We start from the raw sequence: 25,686 nt of genomic DNA, 5'->3' as shown, positions 1-25,686 counted from the left end.
CTCTGGTTTAACATACCTCCCTTTCTGAAACGGAAAACCCAGTTTCCCTCATTTCAGGGTTAACATACTCAGAGTTTTTACTCAACCTGCTTTCTGAAACAGGCCCCAACACGCACACACACAAATGTCAGCATAAACCAGACAAACCAGTTAGACCAGTGTCAGTAAGAGTGAAAGTCAGCAGCTCCATTTTGTGTGGAGTGAAAGATCGGGGTGGTGAAACTAAAAGATTTCAGGAGTAAAAACACAGTGAGTATCTAAAGCTCTAATATGTAAACACACTGAAGTGACACTAGATGCAGAAGAGTTTTGTGGGTTTGTACTGAAGCTTTAATGTACACAGGTTGTTTTATAACTTAATAGCGTGACTATTTCCTGTAAGTGAACTCTGTGCTGATTCAGGGTTTAATTTAACACACGGATGTTGGAGTGAAGTAAACGTGTGTCCTTCTGTAATCTGGAGAAGGAGACATGACCTCCAACATGAGTGTATCTGGAAAACAGGACTTAAAAAAAGACGAGAGGTGACTTACTTTTACATTCACCATCAATAAATACACACCGTCTCATGGGACCACATCTGTATCTCTAAACACTCACTAGTTAACACAGGAAGTCAACTTTGCATTAAGGCAGTGGCTCCCAAACTTTTCAGACCGCGACCCCCAATATTAGACTGCTGACGACCCGCGACCCCTAGGGAGGAGAACACAAACGCAGGCCAGTGTCCAAAAGGGAGAATTTATTTGAAATGACAATATGAAAATGGACAGAAGATGTAGCCGGGGAGAGTCTAGTTCTGAACCCCCTACAGAACACAGTAGCAGAGGGACTTAGTCTGACACCACGGGCGTAACAGTCTCGAAACCGGAAGTTCGATACACGAGGAATGAAGTAATCCACACAGAAAAAAGGAAGTAATCCAAGCATGGGCAAAAGTAATCCACACAGGAAAAGGGTAATCCTAAACGGCAAAAAGCCAAAGCGCAAAAACTGGAAAAACACCTGGCAGCAATGAATGAAAAAAAAACTCACATAGAAAATCCCTGGAGAAAAGTAATCCGAGACGGGGAAATCCACACGGATACAAAACAGCAACGAGGTACAGATAACACTCGGACCGGAAGATGGAAGGAGTGACGAGAGATCATCTGGCATGAACGGCGCGTTTAAATAGTGCTGCCGAGTATTTATTTTTCTTTTTGTTTTACGCTTTTTTTTATTTAAGTGTATCAAAAAATACAAGTTTACAGAACAAATTGGCATACAATTTACATTCAAAAACATCACTTTGAAAGGGGCTAAAGTTTATACAAAAAAAATAAACAAACAATAAAAAAAAAACAATTATTCCGTATTAAAATACAGATTAAGACGGGATGAAAAAAATGTTATAATAAACTATATTTATCAAATAAATCTAACAGGATTCCAGCTTTTTTATTTTTTGTTTTCGATAAAATTTTTAAACATTGTCTCATATAATTCTTACAGTAAATACTATAAACCTAGGGGGTGATTTAAAGAATCTACATTTAAAGAATCTACATTGAATAAAGCTCTTCGCTAACAAAAGTAAAACATTAATCAACAAACCTTTTTTGCCATCTTCTTCATAGTTTCCATATTTAATATCTATAAAGGACAGGTTCAATTTAACCACATTTCTTTCTTTTAACCATAATTGCATTTTGTCCCAGAAGACACTAGAATTGTCAGGGAGCTCTCTGACTCTGCTCCCGTGTGTGCCCCGCCCGCACGGAGCGGCTCGCCTGCTTACTGATTGCTCTCACCTGACTCATTTCACTCTCATCAGCCACCATATATAATCCCCTCTCTCACTCCCACTCGCGGTCAGTTATTATCCATGGTTACGCTGTACATTTCTCTACACTCCCGTGGTTATGTTCAGCTTTGCGCTTTCTCCCAAGCGCTCCCCTGGTTAGTACACCGACTGCCTTTCATCCCATATACTCTGGACTTTGTGGACCGCGCTTTTCCGCGCACCACCGGATTACGCTACTTCCTTGTTTTTCGCATTAAACTCTGTTTGCTTCCACTCCGGCTTCCTCCTCGGTGTCTCGCATAACAAGAATATTTACAAGCAAAAAAATATGCTTTGTATCATCTGGAGATGAGTTACAAAATTTACATAATGTCATATCAAAATTAAATCTAACCCTTAGAAACTCCCCAGATAGGTAAATATCATATAAAATTTTAAAGTGAGTTTCTTTAATTTTGGGTTGAACTGGAAATTTCAAGTATGAGTTTCTAATATGCTTAAGCATTTTTTTGTCAAACAAAATGTCCAACTTATTTCTTAAAGACCTGTAGGGAAACATAACATTATTTAAGATTTGCCTAATATAAACATTTGTACATTCCTTACTTTTAAATTTAGTTTGCCCTAAGCATAGTGCTGGTAAGATTGGTGTAAATTGACTATATAATAAATAACCTTTCATAATAGTTTTAATTCCAGATGGGATGGCAGAGATTACTGTGAAAAACTGTTTTGGATGGCATGCAAAACCATGTTTAAAAGTAAAAGTATTGTAATCCAACACCTCTCCAGCATCATTAAAGAGATCCTTTAAAGACCAAATATTTCTATAAAACCAATCCTCATAAAACAATGATTTATTTCTGTGTAGAATACATTTATTATTCCATATCGACGAATTGTGTTTTGTAAAGTTATGAGTGTGTGCTAATTTCCAATATCGTAAAACTTGTTGATGAAAAGTAGACAATTTCAGAGGAAGTTTAGAGATTTCGAAATCACACTTAAGTAAAAATTCAATTCCACCCAATTTCTTAAATAATGATGCTGGAATTTTAAACCAAAAACTCTCTGAATTGTATATAAAAGCTTGCAACCATTTTAACCCAGGTCATAAGATTTAACTATATCATTTTTCTTAATAAAATGAGTCTTATTCTTCCAAATAAAGTTATACAAGGAACGATTAATTAATTTGGAAACATATGCAGAAGGGGCTAAAGCAATTGTTGGATAGATGACCCTTGACAGGAACTCAGCTTTAGAGAACAATACTCTACCAAAAATAGAGAGGTCTCTTTGTAACCAATTGTTTAGGATGTTTTTGGCCTTTTTTAATTTTTCTAAAAAATTTCTTTCCATGCATTCCTCCGAATTTCTGGTAATTATAATACCTAAATACTTAGTGGAATTTTTAAGAGGAATATTAAAGATAGAAGTGTGATCACAATTATGAATGGGCATAAGCTCACAATTGGACATATTTAAATAGAGTCCTGATTGGTTTAGAAAAAAAATCAACTAGAGAAATAGAGAGGGAAACTTGATTTGCATCTTGTAAAAAAAGAGTGGTATCGTCTGCTAACTGACTAATACCAATAGTCATATTAAATACCTCCAATTTGTTCACACTTGAATCATGAATAATTAAACGAGCCAACAGATCTGTTGCAATAATAAACAAAAGAGGGGAAAGGGGACACCCTTGTCTTACCCCACGGCCAATCATAAACCTTTTAGATGTACCATACGGAAGAGATATTGAACTATTTATATCCCTGTAGATCATCCTTATAACATTTACAAACTTGTCACCAAAACCAAAAGACTGAAGAGCATGAAATAAAAAAGGGTGCTCTAACATATCAAAAGCTTTTTTGAAGTCCAAAAATAAAATAAATCCATCATCTTCTATCCACTCACTATAATCCAACATATCCATTAGCAATCTTATATTATTATGAATGGAACGACCCGACAAAAATCCTGACTGAGATTCACTAATTACCTTGTTTATACCTTTTTTAAGTCTGTTGGCAAAAAATGTGTGCAAAAATGTTATAATCCGTATTTAACAAAGTTATCGGACGCAGGTTATCTATGTATCTAGAGTCTTTATCGGGTTTAGGTAGTAACGTAATCAGCCCTTGTCTCTGTGTAGAGCTTAATGTGCCTTCTTCGATAGATTGTAGAAAAGCTTTAAATAATAATTCTTTTAAATCATTCCAAAAAAATCTATAAAATTTAGAGGTTATCCCATCAGGACCGGGTGATTTATTTAATTTGAGGTTTTTCACAGCTAAATCCATTTCCTCTATTTCTTTCAAAAAACAAATTACAATCTTCTTGAGAAAAATGGGGCGAATACAGATCCTTATAGAACTTGAATAATTCATTACTTATTAATTTAGGGTTAGAAATTTCTGTTTTGGCAATTATCAATGACAATATAGCATTTTTGGCTTGCCTTCTCTTTTCAAGTCTGTAAAAATATGTAGTACTCTTCTCTCCCTCTTCAATCCATCTAGCTCTTGACCTAATATACGCTCCTTCTGCCATTCTAATATATATATTGTCCAATTTAGTTTGTAATATTAAAATATTATTTATTTGTTGAATAAGAATATACTCATCTTGCCTTTTAACCTTTGCCAACATTTTACTATAATTAATGGAAAGTTCTCTAATTTTAAATTTAAGATATTCCCATCTATTTACATGAGAGGAAAGTGTTGTATCATTTGTAATTTTCTGAATTAACTCTTTTATCTTATTACAAAAATCTTCATTAAACAGTAAATCCGCATTAAATTTCCAATAATCTTTATTCCTTGAAATTTTCGATATTGGTTTAAATGAGATATCGATACTACAATGGTCTGTAAGCGGAGCGGCCGAAATGGAACATTCCTTCACATAAGTGATCAATTGATTTGACACAAGCCAAAAGTCGATTCTAGATTTACTTGAAGAACTGGAGTTCATCCATGTATATTGTTTGCGAGAAGGATTCAAATATCTCCATACATCTAACAGACCTAATTTTGCACATAACTGAGAAATCAATTCATTAGGTTGTTGAGAAGTATATTTGAATGGGTATCGATCAATAACCTCATCTGGTGCAATATTAAAATCGCCACCCAAAATAATATTATCAGTTGGATATAAAGTTCTTAACTCTACAATATTATCTAAAAGCTCAGAGAACAAGTGCTGATTAAGTGTCATGTTGTTATGCCCGTATATATTAATTAAAATATAAAAGATCTTTTCAATATTTAACACAAGCGCCACCCAATGCCCATTCAAATCAACAAGAGTTGTAATTATTTGTCCAGGAGATTTGTTAAACAAAATCGCTACTCCGCCTGAGCGGGTCGTTCCATGACTAAATACAATTTTTTCTCCCCATTGATTACCCCAAAATATAACATCATTCAAACTGGAATATGTCTCTTGAAGAAAGATAAACTGCGAGCCCAGATTTTTACAGAATAGGAACATAGCTTTTCTTTTAACTAAATTTTGTAATCCCCTGACATTAAGTGAAGTAATCGAAAAAGGTATTTTAACAGAAAACATACAAGATCAACACAAAAAACTACAAGGTAAATAAAAAACAAATAAAAACACAAATTGGAAAATAAACAAGTAATTACAAGTTTTCTTGTTTGGATGTTTCCAGAGGCACTAACACATACCTCACTGCCCGGTCTCTCTCAAACGTAACATCTCATGACAGATACACTCGAGTGATAATACAGCGAGAAATCAACTAGGTAACACTAACACTAATTTGTCTCCCTTTGATATAACCATGTGCACCTCTGAAGAAAGCTTTTTTCTCTTCTTTCTGAGCTTTTTCTATTTGTGGCCACAGCGCAGCCTGAGCATTTCGGTCCTCCTTTGTCAGGTCTTCCACAAATCTTACTCCTCGATCTTTGCACACTGAAGAGTTCTTTGTCGCTTTCCATATCTGCTCTCTATATTTCCACTTTGTGAACTGTACAATCGTTTGTCTCTGTTTTCCATGTTCTTTTTTCCCAACGCACAGAGTCAATGACATCCTCCAACTTGTGAACCAGATGTGGAGCTATCTCACTGATGAGCCCGCACACTTCTCTACAGGGATCTTCGTCAGATTTCTCCTGCAGGCCGTGATACGGAGTTTCCATCTTCTCTTGTAACGCTCCAATTCCATCATTCTGTTCCTCAATTCAGTTGCAGTTTTATTCAGTGTCGCGATTTCTTTGTTTATTTCTGCATTTTCTCTTTTACAGTCTTTTATCTCACACTGCATTAAACTCAACTGCCTTCGAAATTTCTGCTATCATGACACTATTTTTCCGCATCTGATCCGTTAAAACTTCCATCTTACGGTCTTGAGTGTCAAAACGTGCCGTGAGAGCATTGATGGCTTGTAACAAGGCCACATTGGAGATCTCTTCCTCGTCTAAAACTTCTTCATCTCGTTACCTTTCGTTGGAGTGATATGAGAACAATCACGCCGTTTCTCAGATTTCTCGTTACCTTTTTCCATGTTGGGTGAAGTGGACTCCACATTTACCTTGATCATATCTCCCGCCAGTGGAATAAGAATTTTCGGTGGTTTCGCGTTCTGTCGTGACTTCTGCATTATAAAATTAAGATGCTGTCTTCATAAGCTTTACATAAAGAAAAACGAGTGCCTGTACTAGAGCAATAACAGTGGTCAAAAACAAAATTCGGAGATTGCACGAGCCGTGTCCAGGTAAAACGTGCGCCATTCGCGCGGAAGTCCCAATAGTGCTGCCGAGTATAAAAGTCATGCGACAGGGGAATGACGTCACAAGTGAGCGCCGTGAAGGTGACCTTCGGAGGAGTACGCTGACACACAATCTCTAAGCCAGGCTATTTTATTAACAAATTATGGACAAAAACAAATATATCCCATAACTGTGAAATGCTTACAGAAGGAATACGAACAAGCTGCCTGTAACATGTGTACAGCATTGGCTGGCATCTTGGAACAATTAAAAGTTCATGTATAATTGTATTGTAACTTTGAATGTATTCATAAAAAAACACCTACTGTGATGGATGGGCGCTGTGCACGGAGAAAAGCAGGTCCACTCTAGGTTCAGTTTTGGAGATCGCCACGTTAAACTGTGACCTGTGTTTATTCTTAATGTAAGTCAGCGCGGAGAATGTTTTTTTGCATAAATACGTTGAGACAAATTGCATGAGTACATACAACACGGCTTTCGACAACTGTGGATATTCCAGCGCGACAGAAACACAGAACTCATCCAGCGTCTTGCCGTCAAATGCCGTCCTCAGGGCTCGATCGGTTGAAAGTTCTATCAGCGCATCTTCCGTATCTGACGCTAGATGATTTGCGGTGTATACATTTAATGGTGACCTTTTCCGGTCATATTGGTCGGGAGCGTCTCCTTCAGGGAAATACTTATGAAAGTGATCCAAAAGGGACATCATTACAACCATTTTTAACATATAAAAAATAAATAAATAAAGTTTCTGGAAATCATCTCGCGACCCCCCGACCCCCACTTTGGGAACTGCTGCTTTAAGGTGTTTAATAGCAGTGAATATATCACTGATCTGATCTAAGAACAGTTTAGACAAATCATTCACTGAGAGAAGAGTAAAAAGGACGGTGTAATGTGGAGCATAAGAGCAGCAGAGCTTTGAGTCTGTGAACTCTACAGACTTTAAGACCCAGACTCATGTGATGAACACATTGTTTAACAGTGCTGAGACAGCAGAGTATTAATTATTGCTGATATTTCTGTTGTAATTCTAGAATGATGGAGGGAAAGAGATCAGACTCACCAGAACCCAGTGGTGTGTCCATGAAGAGTGACGTGTCAATGGAACAACCAATATACTTCAGAGCCAGAGACAGTTCTACTGATGTGAGGTCAGTATAGTGAGGTGTTTTACAGCAGTGTTCCACCTGATCAAACTCACTCGTCTCATTATGAAGCCCTTCATGAGCTTTATCAGGTGTTGAAGCAGTAAAACACTAAACTGTGCAGTGCTGCAGCTCTCGGACTGGCAGTGAGGGAAAGTGCTTTAAGAGTTCAGTTCAGTCTGTAGTCCCTGAGCTGGAGGGTCTGTGGTGCTACAGAAGAACATTTACACCTGGGACATTAATGACAATATAAAGATTTTATTCATTTATTCAAACATTTGTTTTTAAACATGTTGGTATCAGTTAGGAAATCCTGAAATCAGTGTATTGTGTTAAGATGATAGTGTTAAATATCTGTGTGTATTTATTAGTGTGTGATTTGTGCATCTATGAATACATATAGTCCATATTACATGATGGGTTTTGTTTGTTCACAGACCACAAAAATCAAACATCAGCACAAAACAGCTGGACTCTATATTCAAGGTGTGTGTGTTGTGTTTAAAGTGTGTAATGTGTGTGTTGTGATCCCTTGTCATGTCTTGATGTGCAGCAGCATTATGGGTAATCAGTTGTATGAGTTTTAAATGTGATAATAAAAAGAGACTTTTCTTCTTTTGATAAAATAAAAGTCTCTCTCACTGTGTAACATGATAATATTTAGATCTGTTCCTGTGTGTTTCTAACCAGGAGCTGGAACACAAAGTCATCACTCTGATAAAGAATGAGCTGAAGAGGTTTAGGAAGCTCCTGAGTCCAGATTACCCAGCATGCACTGAGAGGGAGGTGGAGGATGAGGAGGATCTGCACAGTATCAGAGACGGAGCGCTGAAGATCACAATGCACGTCCTGAAGAACATGAACCACACAGATCTCGCTAACAAACTGCACAACAGTAAGAGCTCTGAGTCATGACTTTATTCCATGGTTCACTTTAGAGAGAGGAAATAGTTTTAGATATGAAGACTTTTAGTTTTCAATTTAATTTTAATATCATGTTGTATCTGTTCATGGTCCAGCTTCAATAATATTTAGTCCATCAGTCAGGAATTAATCGCAGTGTTTGTACAATTTTGCATTATAACTATTTATTACTAAACTAGATATTACTTTGTTTATTAGAACTCGCCTCTGTGTATCAGACAAAGTTGAAGTCCAATCTGAGAGATAAGTTTAAAAGAATTAATGAAGGAATCTCACAGCATGGAAGCTCAGCACCTCTGAATGAGATCTACACTGAGCTCTACATCACAGAGGGTTGGAGTGGAGACATCAATAATGAACATGAGGTGAGACAGATTGAGGCAGTGTCCAGGAGACCAGCAACACAGGAGAAACCCATCAAATGTAATGAGATCTTTAAAGACAAGTCCATCAGAACTGTGCTGGCTAAAGGAGTTGCTGGAATTGGAAAAACAGTCTCTGTGCAGAAGTTCATTCTGGACTGGGCTGAAGGAGAAGTAAATCAGGACGTCACCTTCATGTTTCCACTTCCCTTTAGAGAGCTGAATCTGATGAAGCAGCAAAATCTCAGTCTGATGAATCTTCTTTATCACTTTTTCCCTGAAATAAGAAAACTAGAATCAATAGACTGTGACTCCTACAAAGTGGTGTTGATCTTTGATGGTCTAGATGAGTGTCGACTTCCTCTAAATTTCCAGAAGAATGAGAGTGTGTGTGATGTGACAGAGTCAGCCTCAGTGGATGTGCTGCTGACGAACCTCATCAAGGGGAATCTGCTTCCCTCTGCTCTCCTCTGGATAACCACAAGACCAGGAGCAGCCAATCAGATCCCTCTTGAGTGTGTAGACCAGGTAACAGAGGTACGAGGCTTCAGTGATTCTCAGAAAGTGGAGTACTTCAGGAAGAGGATCAGTGATCAGAGCCTGGCCAATAAAATCATCACACACCTGAAGTCTTCAAGGAGCCTCTACATCATGTGCCACATGCCAGTCTTCTGCTGGATCTCAGCCACTGTTCTAGAGAGAATGTTGGGTGAAGCAGAGGGTGGAGAGATCCCCAAGACTCTGACTCAAATGTACACACACTTCCTGATCTTTCAGATCAAACACAAGGACCAAAAGTACCATCAGAAATGTGACCCTGATCCTCAGCAGACCAGAGAGAGTATCATGGCACTGGGAAAACTGGCTTTCCACCAGCTGGAGAAAGGAAACCTGATCTTTTATGAGGAAGACCTGAGAGAGTGTGGCATTGATGTCAGAGAAGTGTCAGTGTACTCAGGAGTGTGTACCCAGATCTTCAGAGAGGAGTTTGGGCTTCACCTGGGGAAGGTGTTCAGCTTCGTACATCTGAGTTTTCAGGAGTTTCTGGCTGCTTTGTACACATTTTTCTCCTTCATCAGCAGAAATGTAACAGAACATCAAACCTCTGGTCTGTCTGATCTTTTCAGGAAGTCAAACATGTCTGAGCTCCTCAGGAGTGCAGTGGACAAGGCCTTACAGAGTGAGAATGGACACCTGGACCTGTTCCTACGCTTCCTTCTGGGTCTCTCACTGGAGACCAATCAAACTCTTTTACGAGACTTAATGCCACAGACAGGAAGCAGATCTCAAAGCAAACTGGAAACAGTGAAGTACATCAAGGAGAAGATCAGGCAGAATCCATCTGCAGAGAAATCCATCAATCTGTTCCACTGTCTGAATGAACTGAATGATGATTCTCTAGTGCAGGAAGTAAAAAAGTACCTGAACAGAGGAGGTTTCAGTCGTCTCAGTGACACCAGTCTCTCTCCTGCTCAGTGGTCAGCTCTGGTGTTTGTGTTACTGACCTCAGAACAGAAGCTGGATGTGTTTAATTTGTGTGAATATTATCCATCACATGAAGGTCTTCTGAGGCTGCTGCCAGTGGTCAAAGCCTCCAGAAAAGCTGAGTGAGTATTTTTATTTATAACTGTATTACTGCATGGTTTATTATTTTAATGTAACACTGAACTGCACTGTTTGGATTACTGTGTGTTAATAGTTCCTCTAATCATTTTTACACAAACCTCTGGTACTTTTACGGAAGATTGTTTCACTTTTTACACTAACGTTATATCTGAACTGAGGGCTGGGCCACATGGACAACATCTTATAACATCATATGAGGCATTTTATAGCTTTTATATATGAATCATGAAACATTAAGTGTTCTCTAAAATTTATGTAAAAGTATCTATACAAAATAACTGCATGCATTTAATAACTAAAGACATTTCTGAACTAAACACCAGTGAAAGACTTTTTCTGTTCGGTTTATATTGAAAGTGACGTTTAACAAAACTCTCACAGATGAGAAAAACATCAGACTGACAAAATGGGATCAATATGGCTCCTCAGACCTGGATGAGAATGAGCAAACTTCTTTATTATGGTCAATCAGCCAACATACTTTTAAGAGATATTGCCAAATTAAAAGTAACAAATGAAAACCCCCAAAAAGAGCATGTCATGCAAAATCAATCAAGAAAAACAAGAACTCTCGCGACGTCCTTGCAAAAATAAAAACACCCACCTTGACCCACGGACACGCGCCCGCACACGCGCCCGCACACGCACCCCCACGCACACACACCTTCGCCCCCGAGCCCCAGATATCTTCTCAATATATACCCTGGCGCTCCTAGGAGCCCAGGTGCCATAACACCTTATTTACCGGAATCACCTCCTGTTTTCTAAACACACTGACCCAATTTCCCCTTATTTCCCATTACCTTTCACCCATATGCCCATTTATGGATTTTCCTTCCCTTATTTTTCATGACCCCAGACTAAACACCTGGGCCTTCTTCAGTCTGCACAACAAGTTTATGGGCACCACATGCCCATTTATGGATTTTCCTCCCCTTAGTTCTCAGGGCCTAGGTCTGTGAACCAATGTCTTTTCCATTCTACATAACAAGTTTGCAGTTGTTATTACAAATGTGCTTAGACTGACTAGGCCTGACAGCCCCGAATCTGGTTACTTTTACTAAGTTCATGATTACAATAAACATCTTTGGCCTACAACATCACCTCCATATGTCTTATGCAAGGCCTAATACTTTACTTTGGTTATAGTATTGTAAAGAATAATATTTTAATTGTTTCTACTAAGATTTTTTTACAACAAAACTTTCTGTGGATTTTGGAGACATTGAGCTGTGGACTGTGTTTGTATTTATAAGCAGCTGTAGTGAATCTATATTTTTGTTGTACAACATTGATAACAGACTGGTTTTGTTCTCTGTTCATCATTGAACATGTACTGATCAAATATTTCACATTGGTACACTACATTCTACCATGTCACTTATAGCCCCCTGAAGCCCAACTACACAAATCCTTTAGTGTAACACACAGTAGTGTTGTGTTAGATTTTTACCTACAAGGTGAGTTAGATTTCCTGCTATGTTTATAGTCAGTGTTTTAGATTTAACAAACGAATGTCTGTATGTTGATCCATCTAAAGCTAATACTTGTGTATATACAGTGTGACTCATTTAAAGGTAAGAAGTTTGACTTTGTTTATTTCTGATGCTGTGTGCAGTCGTGCTGATGTGACGTCACTCTGTAAGCAGGGAAGGAGCTCAGATTTGAGAAGAAAACCCCACGTTCATTTCTCAGTTGTGGAGGCATGAAAGACATGATCCCATTTACTCTGTGGAGAAAGAAGGGTTCACTAAGTTGTGTTGAAATAGTAACAGTGACATCTGTAGTAAACAGTACAATGTTCTTTATAATATCCTTTATTTACATTGTTTATGATCGATGAGAGATTTTTACATATCTATATTTTATAAAAAATACAAATCATGATCAAGATTCATTTATGTGAACACACCACCTGTACTCATCAGATCAGAGTGTAGTGTTTGTAGGCTGCTCGCTCTCACGTGTGTGTGTTATGTACATGACCTAATGGTCTTATAATAAATTGTAGCTGAGAGATTGTGGAGTGTAGAAAGACGTCCCTGCTCCTGTAAATGTGCTGATGTGGTGTCCTGTCCTCTGATTTGTGTGTGTGACACAAACACACTGACATTTCTGTTACATCTTCAACTTTAGCTGGATTATGGCTGTGTTTATGTGTTTGAGATCAGTGTTCTGATATTTCATAATTTCTCTTCCAGTCTGTGGGAGTGTGATCTGTCAGAGGAAAGCTGTAGAGTTCTGTCCTCAGTTCTCAGCTCAAACTCCTCCAGTCTGAGAGAACTGAACCTGAGTAACAATAAACTGCAGGATTCAGGAGTGAAGCTGCTCTCTGATGGACTGAAGAGTCCACACTGTAAACTGGAGATACTGAGGTACACACACACACACACATACAGTACATAGCCACACACATACACACACACACATTCACTCTGTCACAGTCTGACACGGTGAGACAAAGGCGAGTGAGGATCCAAATGCAGTTTAAGGTTTTAATAAACAAAACACAAACAAACAGTAGGCAGGCAAAACAGATCGGGACACTGAACAGGAACAGAGAACGACACAGACCAAACACCAACACAACCACAAACAACGACCAAAAACAGGGAAGTGAACAGACAGAGTAAATATAGTAGACAGGAGCCAATCCCAAAGCAGAGACGATTAGAGACAAAGACAAGACACCTGGGGAAGAGATGGAATGTAATTAGTGTCCATGGTGAGCAATGAGTGGGCGGGGCAAACAATTAACACCAGGGAGAGACAACAGACAGAAACAAGGGGAAAATACAGACAGACACGTTACACACTCACACTCACTCACACACACATATACTCATACTCACACACACATACTCACACAAACACACAGTAACACACACTCACACTCATACTCACACACACATGCACTCACACATACACAGACACATATACACACACACACTCATACACACACACATACATACAAACACACACACACACACACACACACACACACACACACACACACACACACAGTGTTTAAGCTGCTTTGTAAATGTATTTAGTGAAGGCGACTGATGGATAAACACTGAGAGTGAGATCCACATCCTGGGAGCAGCAACACTAAAAGCAGTTTGACTGAAGCTTCTTCTTATTAAAATTCACCTTAAGGAAGTCAGCATTTGTTGATGATAAATAAATATTTGAGATGATATTAAAATGATTGTGGATGTCACAGTTAACCAGTACAGTTCCTGTACAATAGGAGTGATTTGGTTACTAACTGTAATGTATAAAGGGTTTTATGTGAAATACATAAAAGAGAGCGTTACATTAATCTAATCTACTTGGAATTAATGTATGTAGAAAACATTTTTCTGTTTCTTCTTTACATTAAAATGGACAAATTCTTTCAGTGTTCCTCAAATGATAAAATTTGACTTTAGAGATATTATTGATGTGAGGAACAAAGCTGAGGTCAGATTCGACTATTACACCCAGATTTCTAACCCGTATCCCAGCTCATCAAGTTTTCTCTTTTTTCTTTTTCTCCTACAATTAATATCTCCATTTTATCCTGGTTTAACTGTAGAAAGTTCTGTGACATCCAGTCAGATGTTTCATTCAAGCATGTAATCAGTTTGTTAATTAGCTCTTGATTACACAGTGACACTGATATATAAACTTGTGCGTCATCTACATAACTATACAAACTGATTTCATGTGTTTGAACATAAGACATGTAGAGGGAGAAAAGCAAGGCTCCTAAAATAGATCTTTATGGAACTCCAAATGAATTGTCATGTTGTCTTCATGAGTGACTTCACAATTGACAATAAAACTGTCTAGTGCTGAAATAAATGAAGTTGTAGACGTGCATGATTTGATGGGTTTGTTTATTATGTTGGCTTTGTAGAAGCCAACATTCTGATTTCCGTTATAAGCGTATTATTATTATTATTATTATTATTATTATTATTATTATTATTATTAGACAAAAAATTATTTAAAAAAATGCGGCCTAGGACTTTCGAGCCACATGCACCAAATTCGGATATGTCGTAGACCCTGGTCTGAAGTTTGTTGCTTCTATTTTTCTAAGCGATCGGAATTCCGGCATTCCCGGAAGCTCAAAGTGGCCTTTTTCCCATAGACTTCCATTATAAATTTTTGAGGTTTATAACTCGGAATGTTTTCGAGCGATTTACACCGAACTCGGAAAGGTTCTTTAGGACCTTACTCCGGACGAAGTTTTTATTTCGGAGTTCCGACGGAATTTTTGGTTTTCCCGTAGTCGACGGTCGAACATCCCATAGACTTGAATAGGGAATTCTGAAAAATCCTCTAAGCTCTCACACACACAAAATACATGCACTATGCAGTATAATTATACTTAAAGTATAATAAATAGAATCCCATAATGACTGCAGTATTGACATGAAATGTCCAAACCCTCAGTAGCCACTTTTTGCCAAAAGTATTGGCACCCCACCGGGTATTCTGGTGACGTCACTCGACACCACATGATGTCACTTGTAGCCCCGCCCCCAAAACAAGCGAAATCAAAAATTTGCACAACACGGACATGTGACATATCAAAACACTCAGCACAATGGGGGAACTGCCCCACGGGTATTCTGGTCACGTCATGTGACGGCACGTGACTATCTCAGACTTAAAAAGCTCGCACTTTTTAGCTGTAAGCTTTACCCCATGACTCTGGTACCGGCGTAGTACTTCTCTGACATCACTGAGATGCTCCTCGAATGTCTTACTGTGTACAAGGTTATCATCCAAGAATGGAAGACAGGCGTTCTCTCTGAGTCCCAGCAAACATTCCTCCATACTGCACTGAAACTCAACAGGAGCCGAGGACAAGCCAAATGGGATCCGGACCCATTCATAAAGGCCCCAAGGTGTTATGAAAGCTGTAAAGGGTCGGCTGCCCTCTTCCACAAATCCCTGATGATACACCTTCCCCTGATCCAGGACTGAGAACCATGTACACCCACTTAAACTGTTCAGCATGTCTTGCACCCTAGGGATGGGATGATGGTCTGGGATGGATTTGCGATTAAGCTCCCGGTAGTCTATACAGAGGCGAAGACTGCTATCCTTCTTTCGCACACAGACTACTGGGGATGCACAAGGAGAATTCTTAATCCATTTCTTATTTAAGAGGTCTTTCAGATATGCTTTTACCTCATTGTGTAGTGGTTTTGGCACAGAGACATACATACGTTTTACTGGAGACATGTCACTCAGCCTGATTTTCAGCTGGAGTGATGGGATGCACCCCACATCATCCTCTGCAAATGCTTCACAATCTTCTCTCAGCATTTGCTGAACTTTCCTTTGTTGTTCAGGTGTCAGGTAATCTATCAACACTAGTGGGTCCCACAGCTCTTTGTTAACATCTTGGACTGTGCCGACAATGCGGTGTACACCTGTCCCCTCTCTACTTTCTGTGACTGCTATTGTGCAATCCCATCACCACTACTGACATTCCAGTCTGATGTTACAATGACGGGTTGGGTATATGGCTCTGACTTGCTGCACTCACCCCAGGACTGAACGAGGAGTGAGAGTAATATCCTTATTGCTGCTGTTGGTAACTGGGATCTGTACTTTTGTTAAGTTCACCTTCGGAAGACTACCCATCCTGGCTACATTTAGCCCCTCAGGCCACTGTGGGTTATCTTCTGGTTCAAACAGGACTTCCTGTTTTGCAGCAAGCTGACCAGTCCTAGCATTACTACTTACTGTTGTTGTCTGTCCTTCTGCCACTATTATATTTATCCTTCCCACCTTTACTATTCCCTCTCTTTCCACTTGGTCCCCGTTCTGCATCATTTGGATCAGTGCAACAGATTTTCTGCAGTTTAATGAGAAAGCTTCCTTTACCACTTCTAGGACATCAGGATGCTGCTCCATTCCCTTTGACACCAGATGCTGTATCACATTGTAGCCAATGATTGGAGGCTTCCCCACACCTTTGAGACAAGCACTGGCACTTTCAGTTCTACCTGAGCCCCTCTTTTTGGCCCTAGTTGTTGTTTCAGCTCCACCCATCCAGAGAAGGGAATGTCGGTTTGGTTTGCTGCTTGACCAATGAGGGTTTCACCTTCACTCAATAGTTCACTCAGGCTCTGTGTCTATAGATGGGGAAGGCAGGTATTTTTCCACTCGTCATTGATGGTCACCTGTGATCCAGTGTCCCAGAGCGCCTTCAGTGGCACACCTTCAAAGAACACTAGCAAACAAGTATTATGTGAACCAGTTTAGTACTGGTCCTGAGAGACCTACCCAGTGATCAAGTCTGTGTAGAAGAATATCCTGGTCTACAGAATCAAAAGCTGCACTCAGGTCAAGAAGAACAAGAATGGAAATGTGATCAGAACTGGAACTTAGTTACAGATCATTTAAAACCCTGAGCAAAGAACAGCTGCACAGCACAGAACATTTGTGTTTAGTGACACTAAAACTCTATACAAGGTAAATGGGAGTTATTGTGACTTATTCATGTAACAGCAGCTGAAGAGCGAAATGTGGAAACAGTTTACAGAAAAGGTGAATTAGGCGTGAATGTGGTGAAGGGAAAGAATCGGTTGGAAGGAGAGAAAAAGAGATCTACACTGTACGCAGGTGATCATGAACACTGTAATGAAGAGTAGGTAAAATCCATGTGAAGAAGTTTTAATGAAGAAAAGATAAGACAAACAATCCAAAATCAGTAAGCAAAGGCAGGGTCAAAAAACAGGCCGAGTCTGAAATAAGTGTAACAAACAGTCCATGAGGAGAACAAATCACATCCACAAATCTGAAGAAGCAATAATCCAAAGAGCAAAAACAGGGTCAATAGTGATAAATATCACCATCAGAACAAAGCTAATTCACACCACATAGAGAAACACTTATTTATTTGATCTGTGTATTGAGGGTATTATGGGATGTGTCTCTGTGTGTGAAGGTTATTAAAAAACACCACCAACAGTTTTATTGTCTCTGTGAAAATACTGAAAGATTTACATCACTACTCACATCAGAACACATTGTGTAGATCAGTGTACATTACACACATTTAATAACATTCTAATACTCTAGTCATACTAAAGTGTTGTACAGCATTTACATAAAGATGTCATGACAAACAGAAGTAATTAATAAAAAAGCTTTTATCCTCCAGAAACATCACACTGGTCTCTAAATAGCTCTAACAGTGTGCTCAAAATCTTCTGTCAGCTCAGGTGTTTCCCAAAAAAGCAAATTCCCTGTGTAAATACTCTTACACACACACAATACTACTCCTATTTACAGTGAGGACAATAAATTAATTTCTCTGGTGTTATCTGTCCTCATGGAGCTGCTACCATTTTATCGACCTGTTTCTGTTGTTCAATGGGACCAAAAATATTCCTGAAAATGTTTGTAACACAAAGTAAAAGTGTGTACAATGTACACAGATCTACACACTGAACACACTGTAATGCAGCAGTAAAGGACAGTGTGTAAATGCGTAAATGTTCTCCAGCAGAACTTTCCCCAGAGCTGCTGAACACACTGTATGGAAATCTCTTTGATAGAAATAGAGACGTGTTTGTTCAGAGTGACGTCTCTGTTATTATCTTCTTACAGAAAGTTAAATACATCGTCTCATATGAGCTGAGACACATGGATCTGTCCAAGTTTATACACAGATGTTCATGTTATATTTTTATCCTGATATTAGAACCTTGTGTTCAGGTCCACACTTTATTTCTCACTGATGGAAACACCTCAATTCACTATCAGATAAATAAATCAAACACTTCATCATTTCTCTTCCAGTCTGTGTGACTGTAATCTGACAGAGAAAAGCTGTAGAGTTCTGTCCTCAGTTCTCAGCTCAAACTCCTCCAGACTGAGAGAACTGGACCTGAGTCACAATAATCTGCAGGATTCAGGAGTGAAGCTGCTCTCTAATGGACTGAAGAATCCACACTGTACACTGGAGATACTGAGGTATACACACACACACACACACACAGAGTTTTACGTACTTTGCCGCACCTGCCCTGTTGTGTTTGCCGTCATTGATCTCTGCCTGTTGTTTACGAGTCCATTCAATAAAAGCTGCAAATGGATCCACAGTCTTACGACACTTCTTTACAGAAGACTTCGCCATCAAACGATCCAGCAGCCATCTCCCAGTTCGCGACGGAGCTGTCCGCTCAAGCCCAGCAACTCGCCGGCCACCATCCTTAGCTGACGCGGCTCACCTCGCTCACCGGAGAACTCATCACAGCGCTGCAGAATTTATGAGGAATGTCTGGGGCGTCCAACCCCTCACCACCACCAGTGCTCCCGCCTACTACTTCGTATGCAGCTCCCGCGATCGCTAATCCTCTGCTCGCTTTCCCGGACAAGTTCAATGGAGACCCCGGGAAGCATAAAGGCTTTCTGATGCAGTGCTCGCTCTTCGTGACGCAACAACCCGCTCTCTACCCGACCGATGCCAGCTGGATTGCCTTTGTGTGCACGCTTCTCACCGGTAGGGTGTTAAAATGGGCCACCACTGTATCGAGGGAGGACTGAACAGCGTTTCCCACCTTCGAACACTTCCTCACCCAGTTTTGCAGCATCCTTGTCCACTCTGCTGGAGGAGAGAGCGCAGAGGAGCGTTTACTGGCCATATCCCAGGGAGATCGTCCTGCCACGGATTATGCGCTGGCTTTTCGTACCCTCGCCATGGATGCAGGTTGGGAAGAGAGACCACTCAAACTGCTATACCGCAAGGGCTTGAACCAGGACCTGCAAGGCGAGGGGAGAAACCTGTCTGAATTCATCTGATTGAAAACCGGATGAGAACCCGTCGAACACCCGTACGCGGCTTCTGGCCCGAGAGCACCGATCCCATGCAGCTCAACTACACTCACCTCACACCTGAGGAGAGAGCACGGCGCATCCGTAGACGTCTCTGCCTGTACTTTGGAGAACCCGGACATATGCTGTCTGCCTGCACCACCAGACCACCCAACAAGCGGAGCACATTATCGTGCCAGTAACTGAATGCATTTCCCGTTTGGCAGTGGAGGCGATAGACGGTCGGCCTCTCGGAGAGGGATGCATAAAGTTCATTATTCGGGACCTCAGGCTACAAGTGGGGCCCCATCATCATTAAATCATCCACTTCCACGTCATCCACTCTCCCCACCACGCACTTATCCTGGGACTGCCGTGGCTCAAGCTGCATAACCCGGTCATCTCATGGCCGGATCCGCGGATTTCTAGCTGCGGTAGGATGTGTGCCCAACACCGCCGGCCTGCAAAGGGACCACTCCAACTCAACACCACGACCACCGCACCTACCACCACCTACATGCCCTGCCTCCCGGTGGAATATCTGGACCTCGCAGAAGCCTTCAGCAAGGTCAAAGCCACCAAACTGCAGCCACATCGACCATATGACTGCGCCATTGAACTCCTGCCCAACACTACTCCGCCTAAAGGGAGAATTTTTCCCCTGTCACAACCGGAGTCAGAAGCCATGAATAAGTACATTGATCCCAGCATCATCAGGGTTCTTCTTCGTGAAGAAGAAAGACAGAGGCCTCCGGTCATGCATCGACTATCGTGCCCTGAATGAAATCACGGTGAAGTTTCGGTATCCTCTTCCCCTCATACCTTCGGCCTTGGAACAGCTCTGTAAGGATAGATACTTCACCAAACTGGACTTACGCAGCGCCTATAACCTCATCTGCATCAGAGATGGAGATGAATGGAAAACCGCTTTTTAGACCCAGTCCGGCCACTACGGATATTTGGTCATGCCGTTCGGCCTTTCTAACAGTCCAGCGGTGTTCCAGTCCTTCATTAACTATGTGTTCCATTATATGCTGGGTAATCGTGTACATCGATGATATCCTGATCTACTCCGAGACTCTGGAAGAGCACGACATGTGAGGGAAGTACTGAAATGTCTGATCTGACACCAACTTTATGCCAAGGCTGAGAAATGCAAATTAAAGAATACAAGACCTCAATGACCTTGGGCTACGTAATTTCTGCCGAGGGGGTTGCCATGGATCACTTGAAGGTGCAGGCTGTACTACAATAGCCGCGACCGCAAACCATTAAGGAGCTGCAGCGCCAATTTCTACTGCCATTTCATCCGTGCATTTAGTACCATTGCGGCTCCCCTCACTTCCAAGACAAGGAAAGCACCATCCCCTCTCGTGGTCACCTGAAGCGGTCACGGCCTTTCGACGTTTGAAGGAAAGTTTCACCTCGACTCCCATCCTTCACCATCCGGACCCGACCCGACCATTCATCGTCGAAGTGGACACCTCCAATACAGGAATCGGAGACATTCTTCGCAGCACCAGTGTCCGGCTAATAAAATGTTCCCGTGTGCGTACTTCTCCCAGAAACTGGCGCCCCCTGTGAGAGAGAGGAAAGGGTGGCTTGCGAAATGTACGAGCGCCCCCCCTCAACGTGGTGGACAGGAGCGGGAACCAAGAATGTGAAAGCCAATGCCCTCTCTTGTGTATACCGGGAGCCCGACCATAGCGCACCTGCAGAACCCATCATCCCCGAGACCCAGATTCTTGCTTCTATTCAATGGGACATCATGACGGAAATTTCTCAGGCCAATGCGAGGTTACCTCCTCCTGAAGATTGTCCTCCTACTTAGACTTATGTACTTGAGGACCTACGCACAGCCCACCTTGAGCGTCTATATGCCACACCCAGCTCAGGTCATCCCGGAATCTCGGGAACGATCCACCATGCGCAGAACAAGTTCTGGTGGCCGTCGCTGTCCGCGGATGCAAGGGACTTCGTTAAGAGCTGTGTTATATGTAACACTTCAAAAGCCTCCCAGCAACTCCCTGCCGGACTGTTACTGTCTCTGCCTGTTTCCGACAGAGGGCCCCAGTTCAGTCACAAGTCTGGTCGGCTTTTTTCAAACAGCTGAACATTAATGTCAGTCTCACCTCGGGATATCACCCACAGGCCAACGGGCTGACGAAGCGCCTGAACCAAGAACTCACCTGTTTCCTCCACTCTTACTGCCAGAACAATCAATCCGACTGGAGCAAGTACCTCATGTGGGCAGAATACGCACAAAATTCTTTCATCAAACCTGCCACTGGCATCACTCCCTTTCAGTGCATTCTGGGCTATCAACCACCCTTGTTCCCGTGGTCCGGTGACCCATCCGACCTGCCGGCAGTGGATGAGTGGTTTACCGCATCTCACCCACGCGTCTCGCTGCTGAAACCCGGTGGTGGGCCAAAAGGGGAACGAGAGGGGGTCGCTGATCCATAGTGGTTCACTGCCTCTACTGATCAGCAGCAATGAGGCTTACCAGGTCCGCGACCTACTGGACTCCAGATGCCGGGGAGGCAATCTCGAATATCTGGTTGACTGGGAGGGGTACGGCCCGGAGGAACGCTCTTTGGTAAAGGCGGGAGACATCCTTGACCCTTCACTCACCGCCGAGTTCCACGAACGGCACCCAGACAAACCGGCCCCTCTGCCTTGGGGAAGACCCCGGCATCGCACGCATCTTTGCTTTGGGAGCCTCTCGGGGGGTTGGGGTGGGTGGGTGGGTGGGGTGGGGAGTACTTTGGGGGGATCTCTGTCATGGTTGAAGCACCTGCCTCTCCTTCCGAGCACCAACACAGAGAACCGCCTCCTGAGCATTAGTCATTTCCGGACTGCATTTCCCATAATCCTTGCACCGGGACTAATTACACCGCCACCTGTTTCCTATTTCCCACACCTATATAACTTGAACATGAACTTGACCCCAGTGCAAAGTCTCGATCTGCTACAGCAATCATTCTGAGCATTTTCCTGTATTGTCTCTAGTTCCACTTTTGTTATTCTGTTTCTGTCGTTCTGCCTATTGAGTGTTTGCCACCTGCCCTGACCTTCTGCCTGTTATTATCGACTGTGTACTTTGCCGCACCTGCCCTGTTGTGTTTGCCGTCATTGACCTGTGCCTGTTGTTTACAAGTTCATTCAATAAAAGCTGCAAATGGATTCTCAGCCTTACGACACTTCTTTACAGTGTGAAATGGAGAGTAAATGTACTGTACATAAAGATTTTATGTAGTTCATGTTTTCAATACTAAAACTGAGTGTGTTAAGTTTGATAAGGTTTTCTTTCTTGCAGGATGTTGGACTGCAGTATTACAGATGAAGGTTCTCCTGCTCTGGCTTCAGCTCTGAGGTCAAATGCCTCATCACACCTGAGAGAACTGAATCTGTACTATAATAATCCAGGAGAATCAGGAGTGAAGCTGCTCTCTGATCTACTGAAGGATCCACACTGTAAACTGGAGACACTACAGTGAGTTACTGACTTACTGTCTCTTTACTGTATGATATTGTGTAATGATCACTGTGTGCTGTAAAATGTCACATCTAATGTGTGTATTAATGCTTCTGTTGTTCATAAGCAATGTGTTTAAATTTGTCTGTAATTCTGTCCTGTTGTGTTTTTCAGCATTAAAGATAAGACACTCACCAGGTCTGGTGTATGACAGGAGTCTCTCCTCAGACCTTTTTTCCAGGATAAATCAGTTATGGTGGTGAAGCGTTAGAACACGTCCCACATGTCCAGCAGTTTGGGAGCTGAATCATTCATATTCAGATGTAGAAGATCCATAACAATAACTGTGACTGATCACATCCTTTTATCCTCTCAGCTACAACTAAGCTGGGGAAGAATAATCTGTTTTGTGTAGGGAAGAAGGGAAAAATAAGGAAAATGTGAAAAAAGAGAGGAAAAGAAAAACTAAAGGAGAGAGAGAGTGCTGTATGTGATTTCTATGCACTTCTATTGTATGGTTTTCTTAATGTTTTTAATGCAAACTTCATCATTCAAGTCCCCCTGCCCACAAGACTGACTCAGTTTGAATCCTACTACAGCTAAGAATTAAATATTTAATTCAGATTTGAAATAACTGTTAGTCTACATTAATATTTCTGCTGCCAATCATGCGCCAATGTTTCAGTCCTGTATAGTTTACCGACATTGTCGATGTAATTATACGCAAAATCTGGTTTCTCTATACTTATGTACTGTTATAGTTATTGTCTTTTTTACTTAATTTTACTGTGTTGATGTTATTGTATTTTTGATAACCTTTGATTTATTAGAAGTCCTAATTAACTGTATTCCTGATTACTTCATTACTTATTTAAAGATCTGTGCTAAGGTGCTTCAGTATGCAAAAATAAAGAATAATAAAAAAAAAATCCCACCTTACAGAATGATTACAGAAAGTGTGAAATAAATCAGTGACCAGTCACCTGCTATATTAAAGGAACATAAACAGAACATTTTATACAAGTTATAAATTATTATAAAATCACAAAACTATAAACAAAATAGAAAACTACTATTTAAACATGAAGTGTTTACATATTCATATACAAACTAGATGTCATGGCCGAGACACCTGCCTCGTCCTCCAACCACCACCAGAGAGAACCTTCACCGGAGTATTAGTGCTTCTGGATCTCCCATAATTCCTGCTCCAGTCCTGATTACACCGCCACCTGTGGCCAATTACCCGTTTCCTATAAAACTTGAACTTTACCCCGGTGCGAAGTCTCGATTTGCCTCTGCTATCAGTCTGAGCATTCATGTCCTGTGTTTTCCGGGTTTCTGACTTTGTTCTGTTTGCTATGAATTACGTTTGTCTGCTGCCTGCTATGACCTTTTTTCCTGTATTATCGATTCTGATTTTTGTCTCCTACGTTGTTGTGTTTGCCGATTCTGACCTACGCCTGTTGTCTCTTATTAAAAGCGTGCAAATGGATCCTCTGTCTCATGATGCTTCATTACACTAGATAATAATACAAAAACTATATGCAACAATATTTTTTGTCCATACCACCCCATCGCATCAGTGACCACAATCACATCAGTTACCACCCCATCACAGTGAACCACCTCATCACATCAGTTACCACCCCATCACAGTGAACCACCTCATCACATCAGTTACCACCCTGTCACAGTGAACCACCCCATCACATCAGTTACCACCCTGTCACAGTGAACCACCCCATCACATCAGTTACCACCCATCACATCAGTTACCACCCTGTCACAGTGAACCACCCCATCACATCAGTTACCACCCTGTCACAGTGAACCACTCCATCACATCAGTTACCACCCCATCACAGTGAACCACCCCATCACATCAGTTACCACCCATCACATCAGTTACCACCCTGTCACAGTGAACCACCCCATCACATCAGTTACCACTCTGTCTCAGTAAACCACCCCATCACATCAGTTACCACCCTGTCACATCCGTTACCACCCCCATCACATCAGTTACCACCCTGTCACAGTAAACCACCCCATCACATCAGTTACCACCCTGTCACATCCGTTACCACCCCATCACATCAGTTACCACCCTGTCACAGTAAACCACCCCATCACATCAGTTACCACCCTGTCACATCCGTTACCACCCCATCACATCAGTTACCACCAAATCACATCAGTTACCACCCTGTCACAGTAAACCACCCCATCACATCAGTTACCACCCTGTCACATCCGTTACCACCCCATCACATCAGTTACCACCCCATCACAGTGAGCCACCCCATCACACCAGTTACCATCCCATCACAGTGAACCACCCCATCACATCAGTTTCCACCCAGTCACAGTGAACCACCCCATCACATCAGTTACCATCCCATCACACTGAACCACCCCATCACATCAGTTCCCACCCCATCACATCAGTTACCATCCCATCACAGTGAACCACCCCATCACACCAGTTACCATCCCATCACAGTGAACCACCCCATCACATCAGTTACCACCCAATCCCATCAGTTACCACCCCATCACAGTGAACCACCCCATCACATCAGTTACCACCTTGTCACAGATTTATTTTGTTAAACATTTATGTAAAGGAAATTAAGTGTAACGTAAATTAATATTGAATGATGTTCTTGTTGTGTGCACTAAAAAATAAATGTAACTTTATTTGCACTTTTTAAGACCAATAATATTGGACCCACCCACTTTTACTGTCTCTATTCAGCGC

At 41.4% G+C, this 25,686-nt stretch overlaps 1 protein-coding gene and 1 long non-coding RNA gene across 3 annotated transcripts in view; both read left to right on the top strand.

The window, feature by feature from the left end:
- The first annotated feature begins 164 nt into the window (after window positions 1-164).
- Window positions 165-8,190, top strand: LOC125139055. 2 transcript variants are annotated; one of them, XR_007138170.1, is made up of 3 exons: window positions 165-249; window positions 7,593-7,709; window positions 8,141-8,190. It is a non-coding gene; the product is annotated as an uncharacterized LOC125139055 (long non-coding RNA). The 2 variants fall into 2 exon arrangements; XR_007138171.1 differs by lacking the exon at window positions 165-249 and adding an exon at window positions 492-524.
- A 1,399-nt stretch (window positions 8,191-9,589) lies between these two features.
- Window positions 9,590-25,686, top strand: part of LOC125138991 (NACHT, LRR and PYD domains-containing protein 12-like) — a gene marked incomplete at both ends in the record, with an annotated part of 37,751 nt that continues 21,654 nt past the window's right edge. Inside the window, 3 exons of the mRNA XM_047801551.1 lie at window positions 9,590-10,591; window positions 12,827-12,990; window positions 18,431-18,604. Of these exons, the coding sequence (XP_047657507.1) occupies window positions 9,590-10,591; window positions 12,827-12,990; window positions 18,431-18,604 (1,340 nt within the window). The remainder of the gene's footprint in view (window positions 10,592-12,826; window positions 12,991-18,430; window positions 18,605-25,686) is intronic.

Source organism: Tachysurus fulvidraco, chromosome 16, assembly GCF_022655615.1.
Source record: "Tachysurus fulvidraco isolate hzauxx_2018 chromosome 16, HZAU_PFXX_2.0, whole genome shotgun sequence".
Classification (NCBI taxonomy): Eukaryota; Metazoa; Chordata; class Actinopteri; order Siluriformes; family Bagridae; genus Tachysurus; species Tachysurus fulvidraco.
The sequence above is the reverse complement of the archived record's forward strand: the minus strand, read 5'-3'. Positions and strand labels throughout refer to the sequence as shown.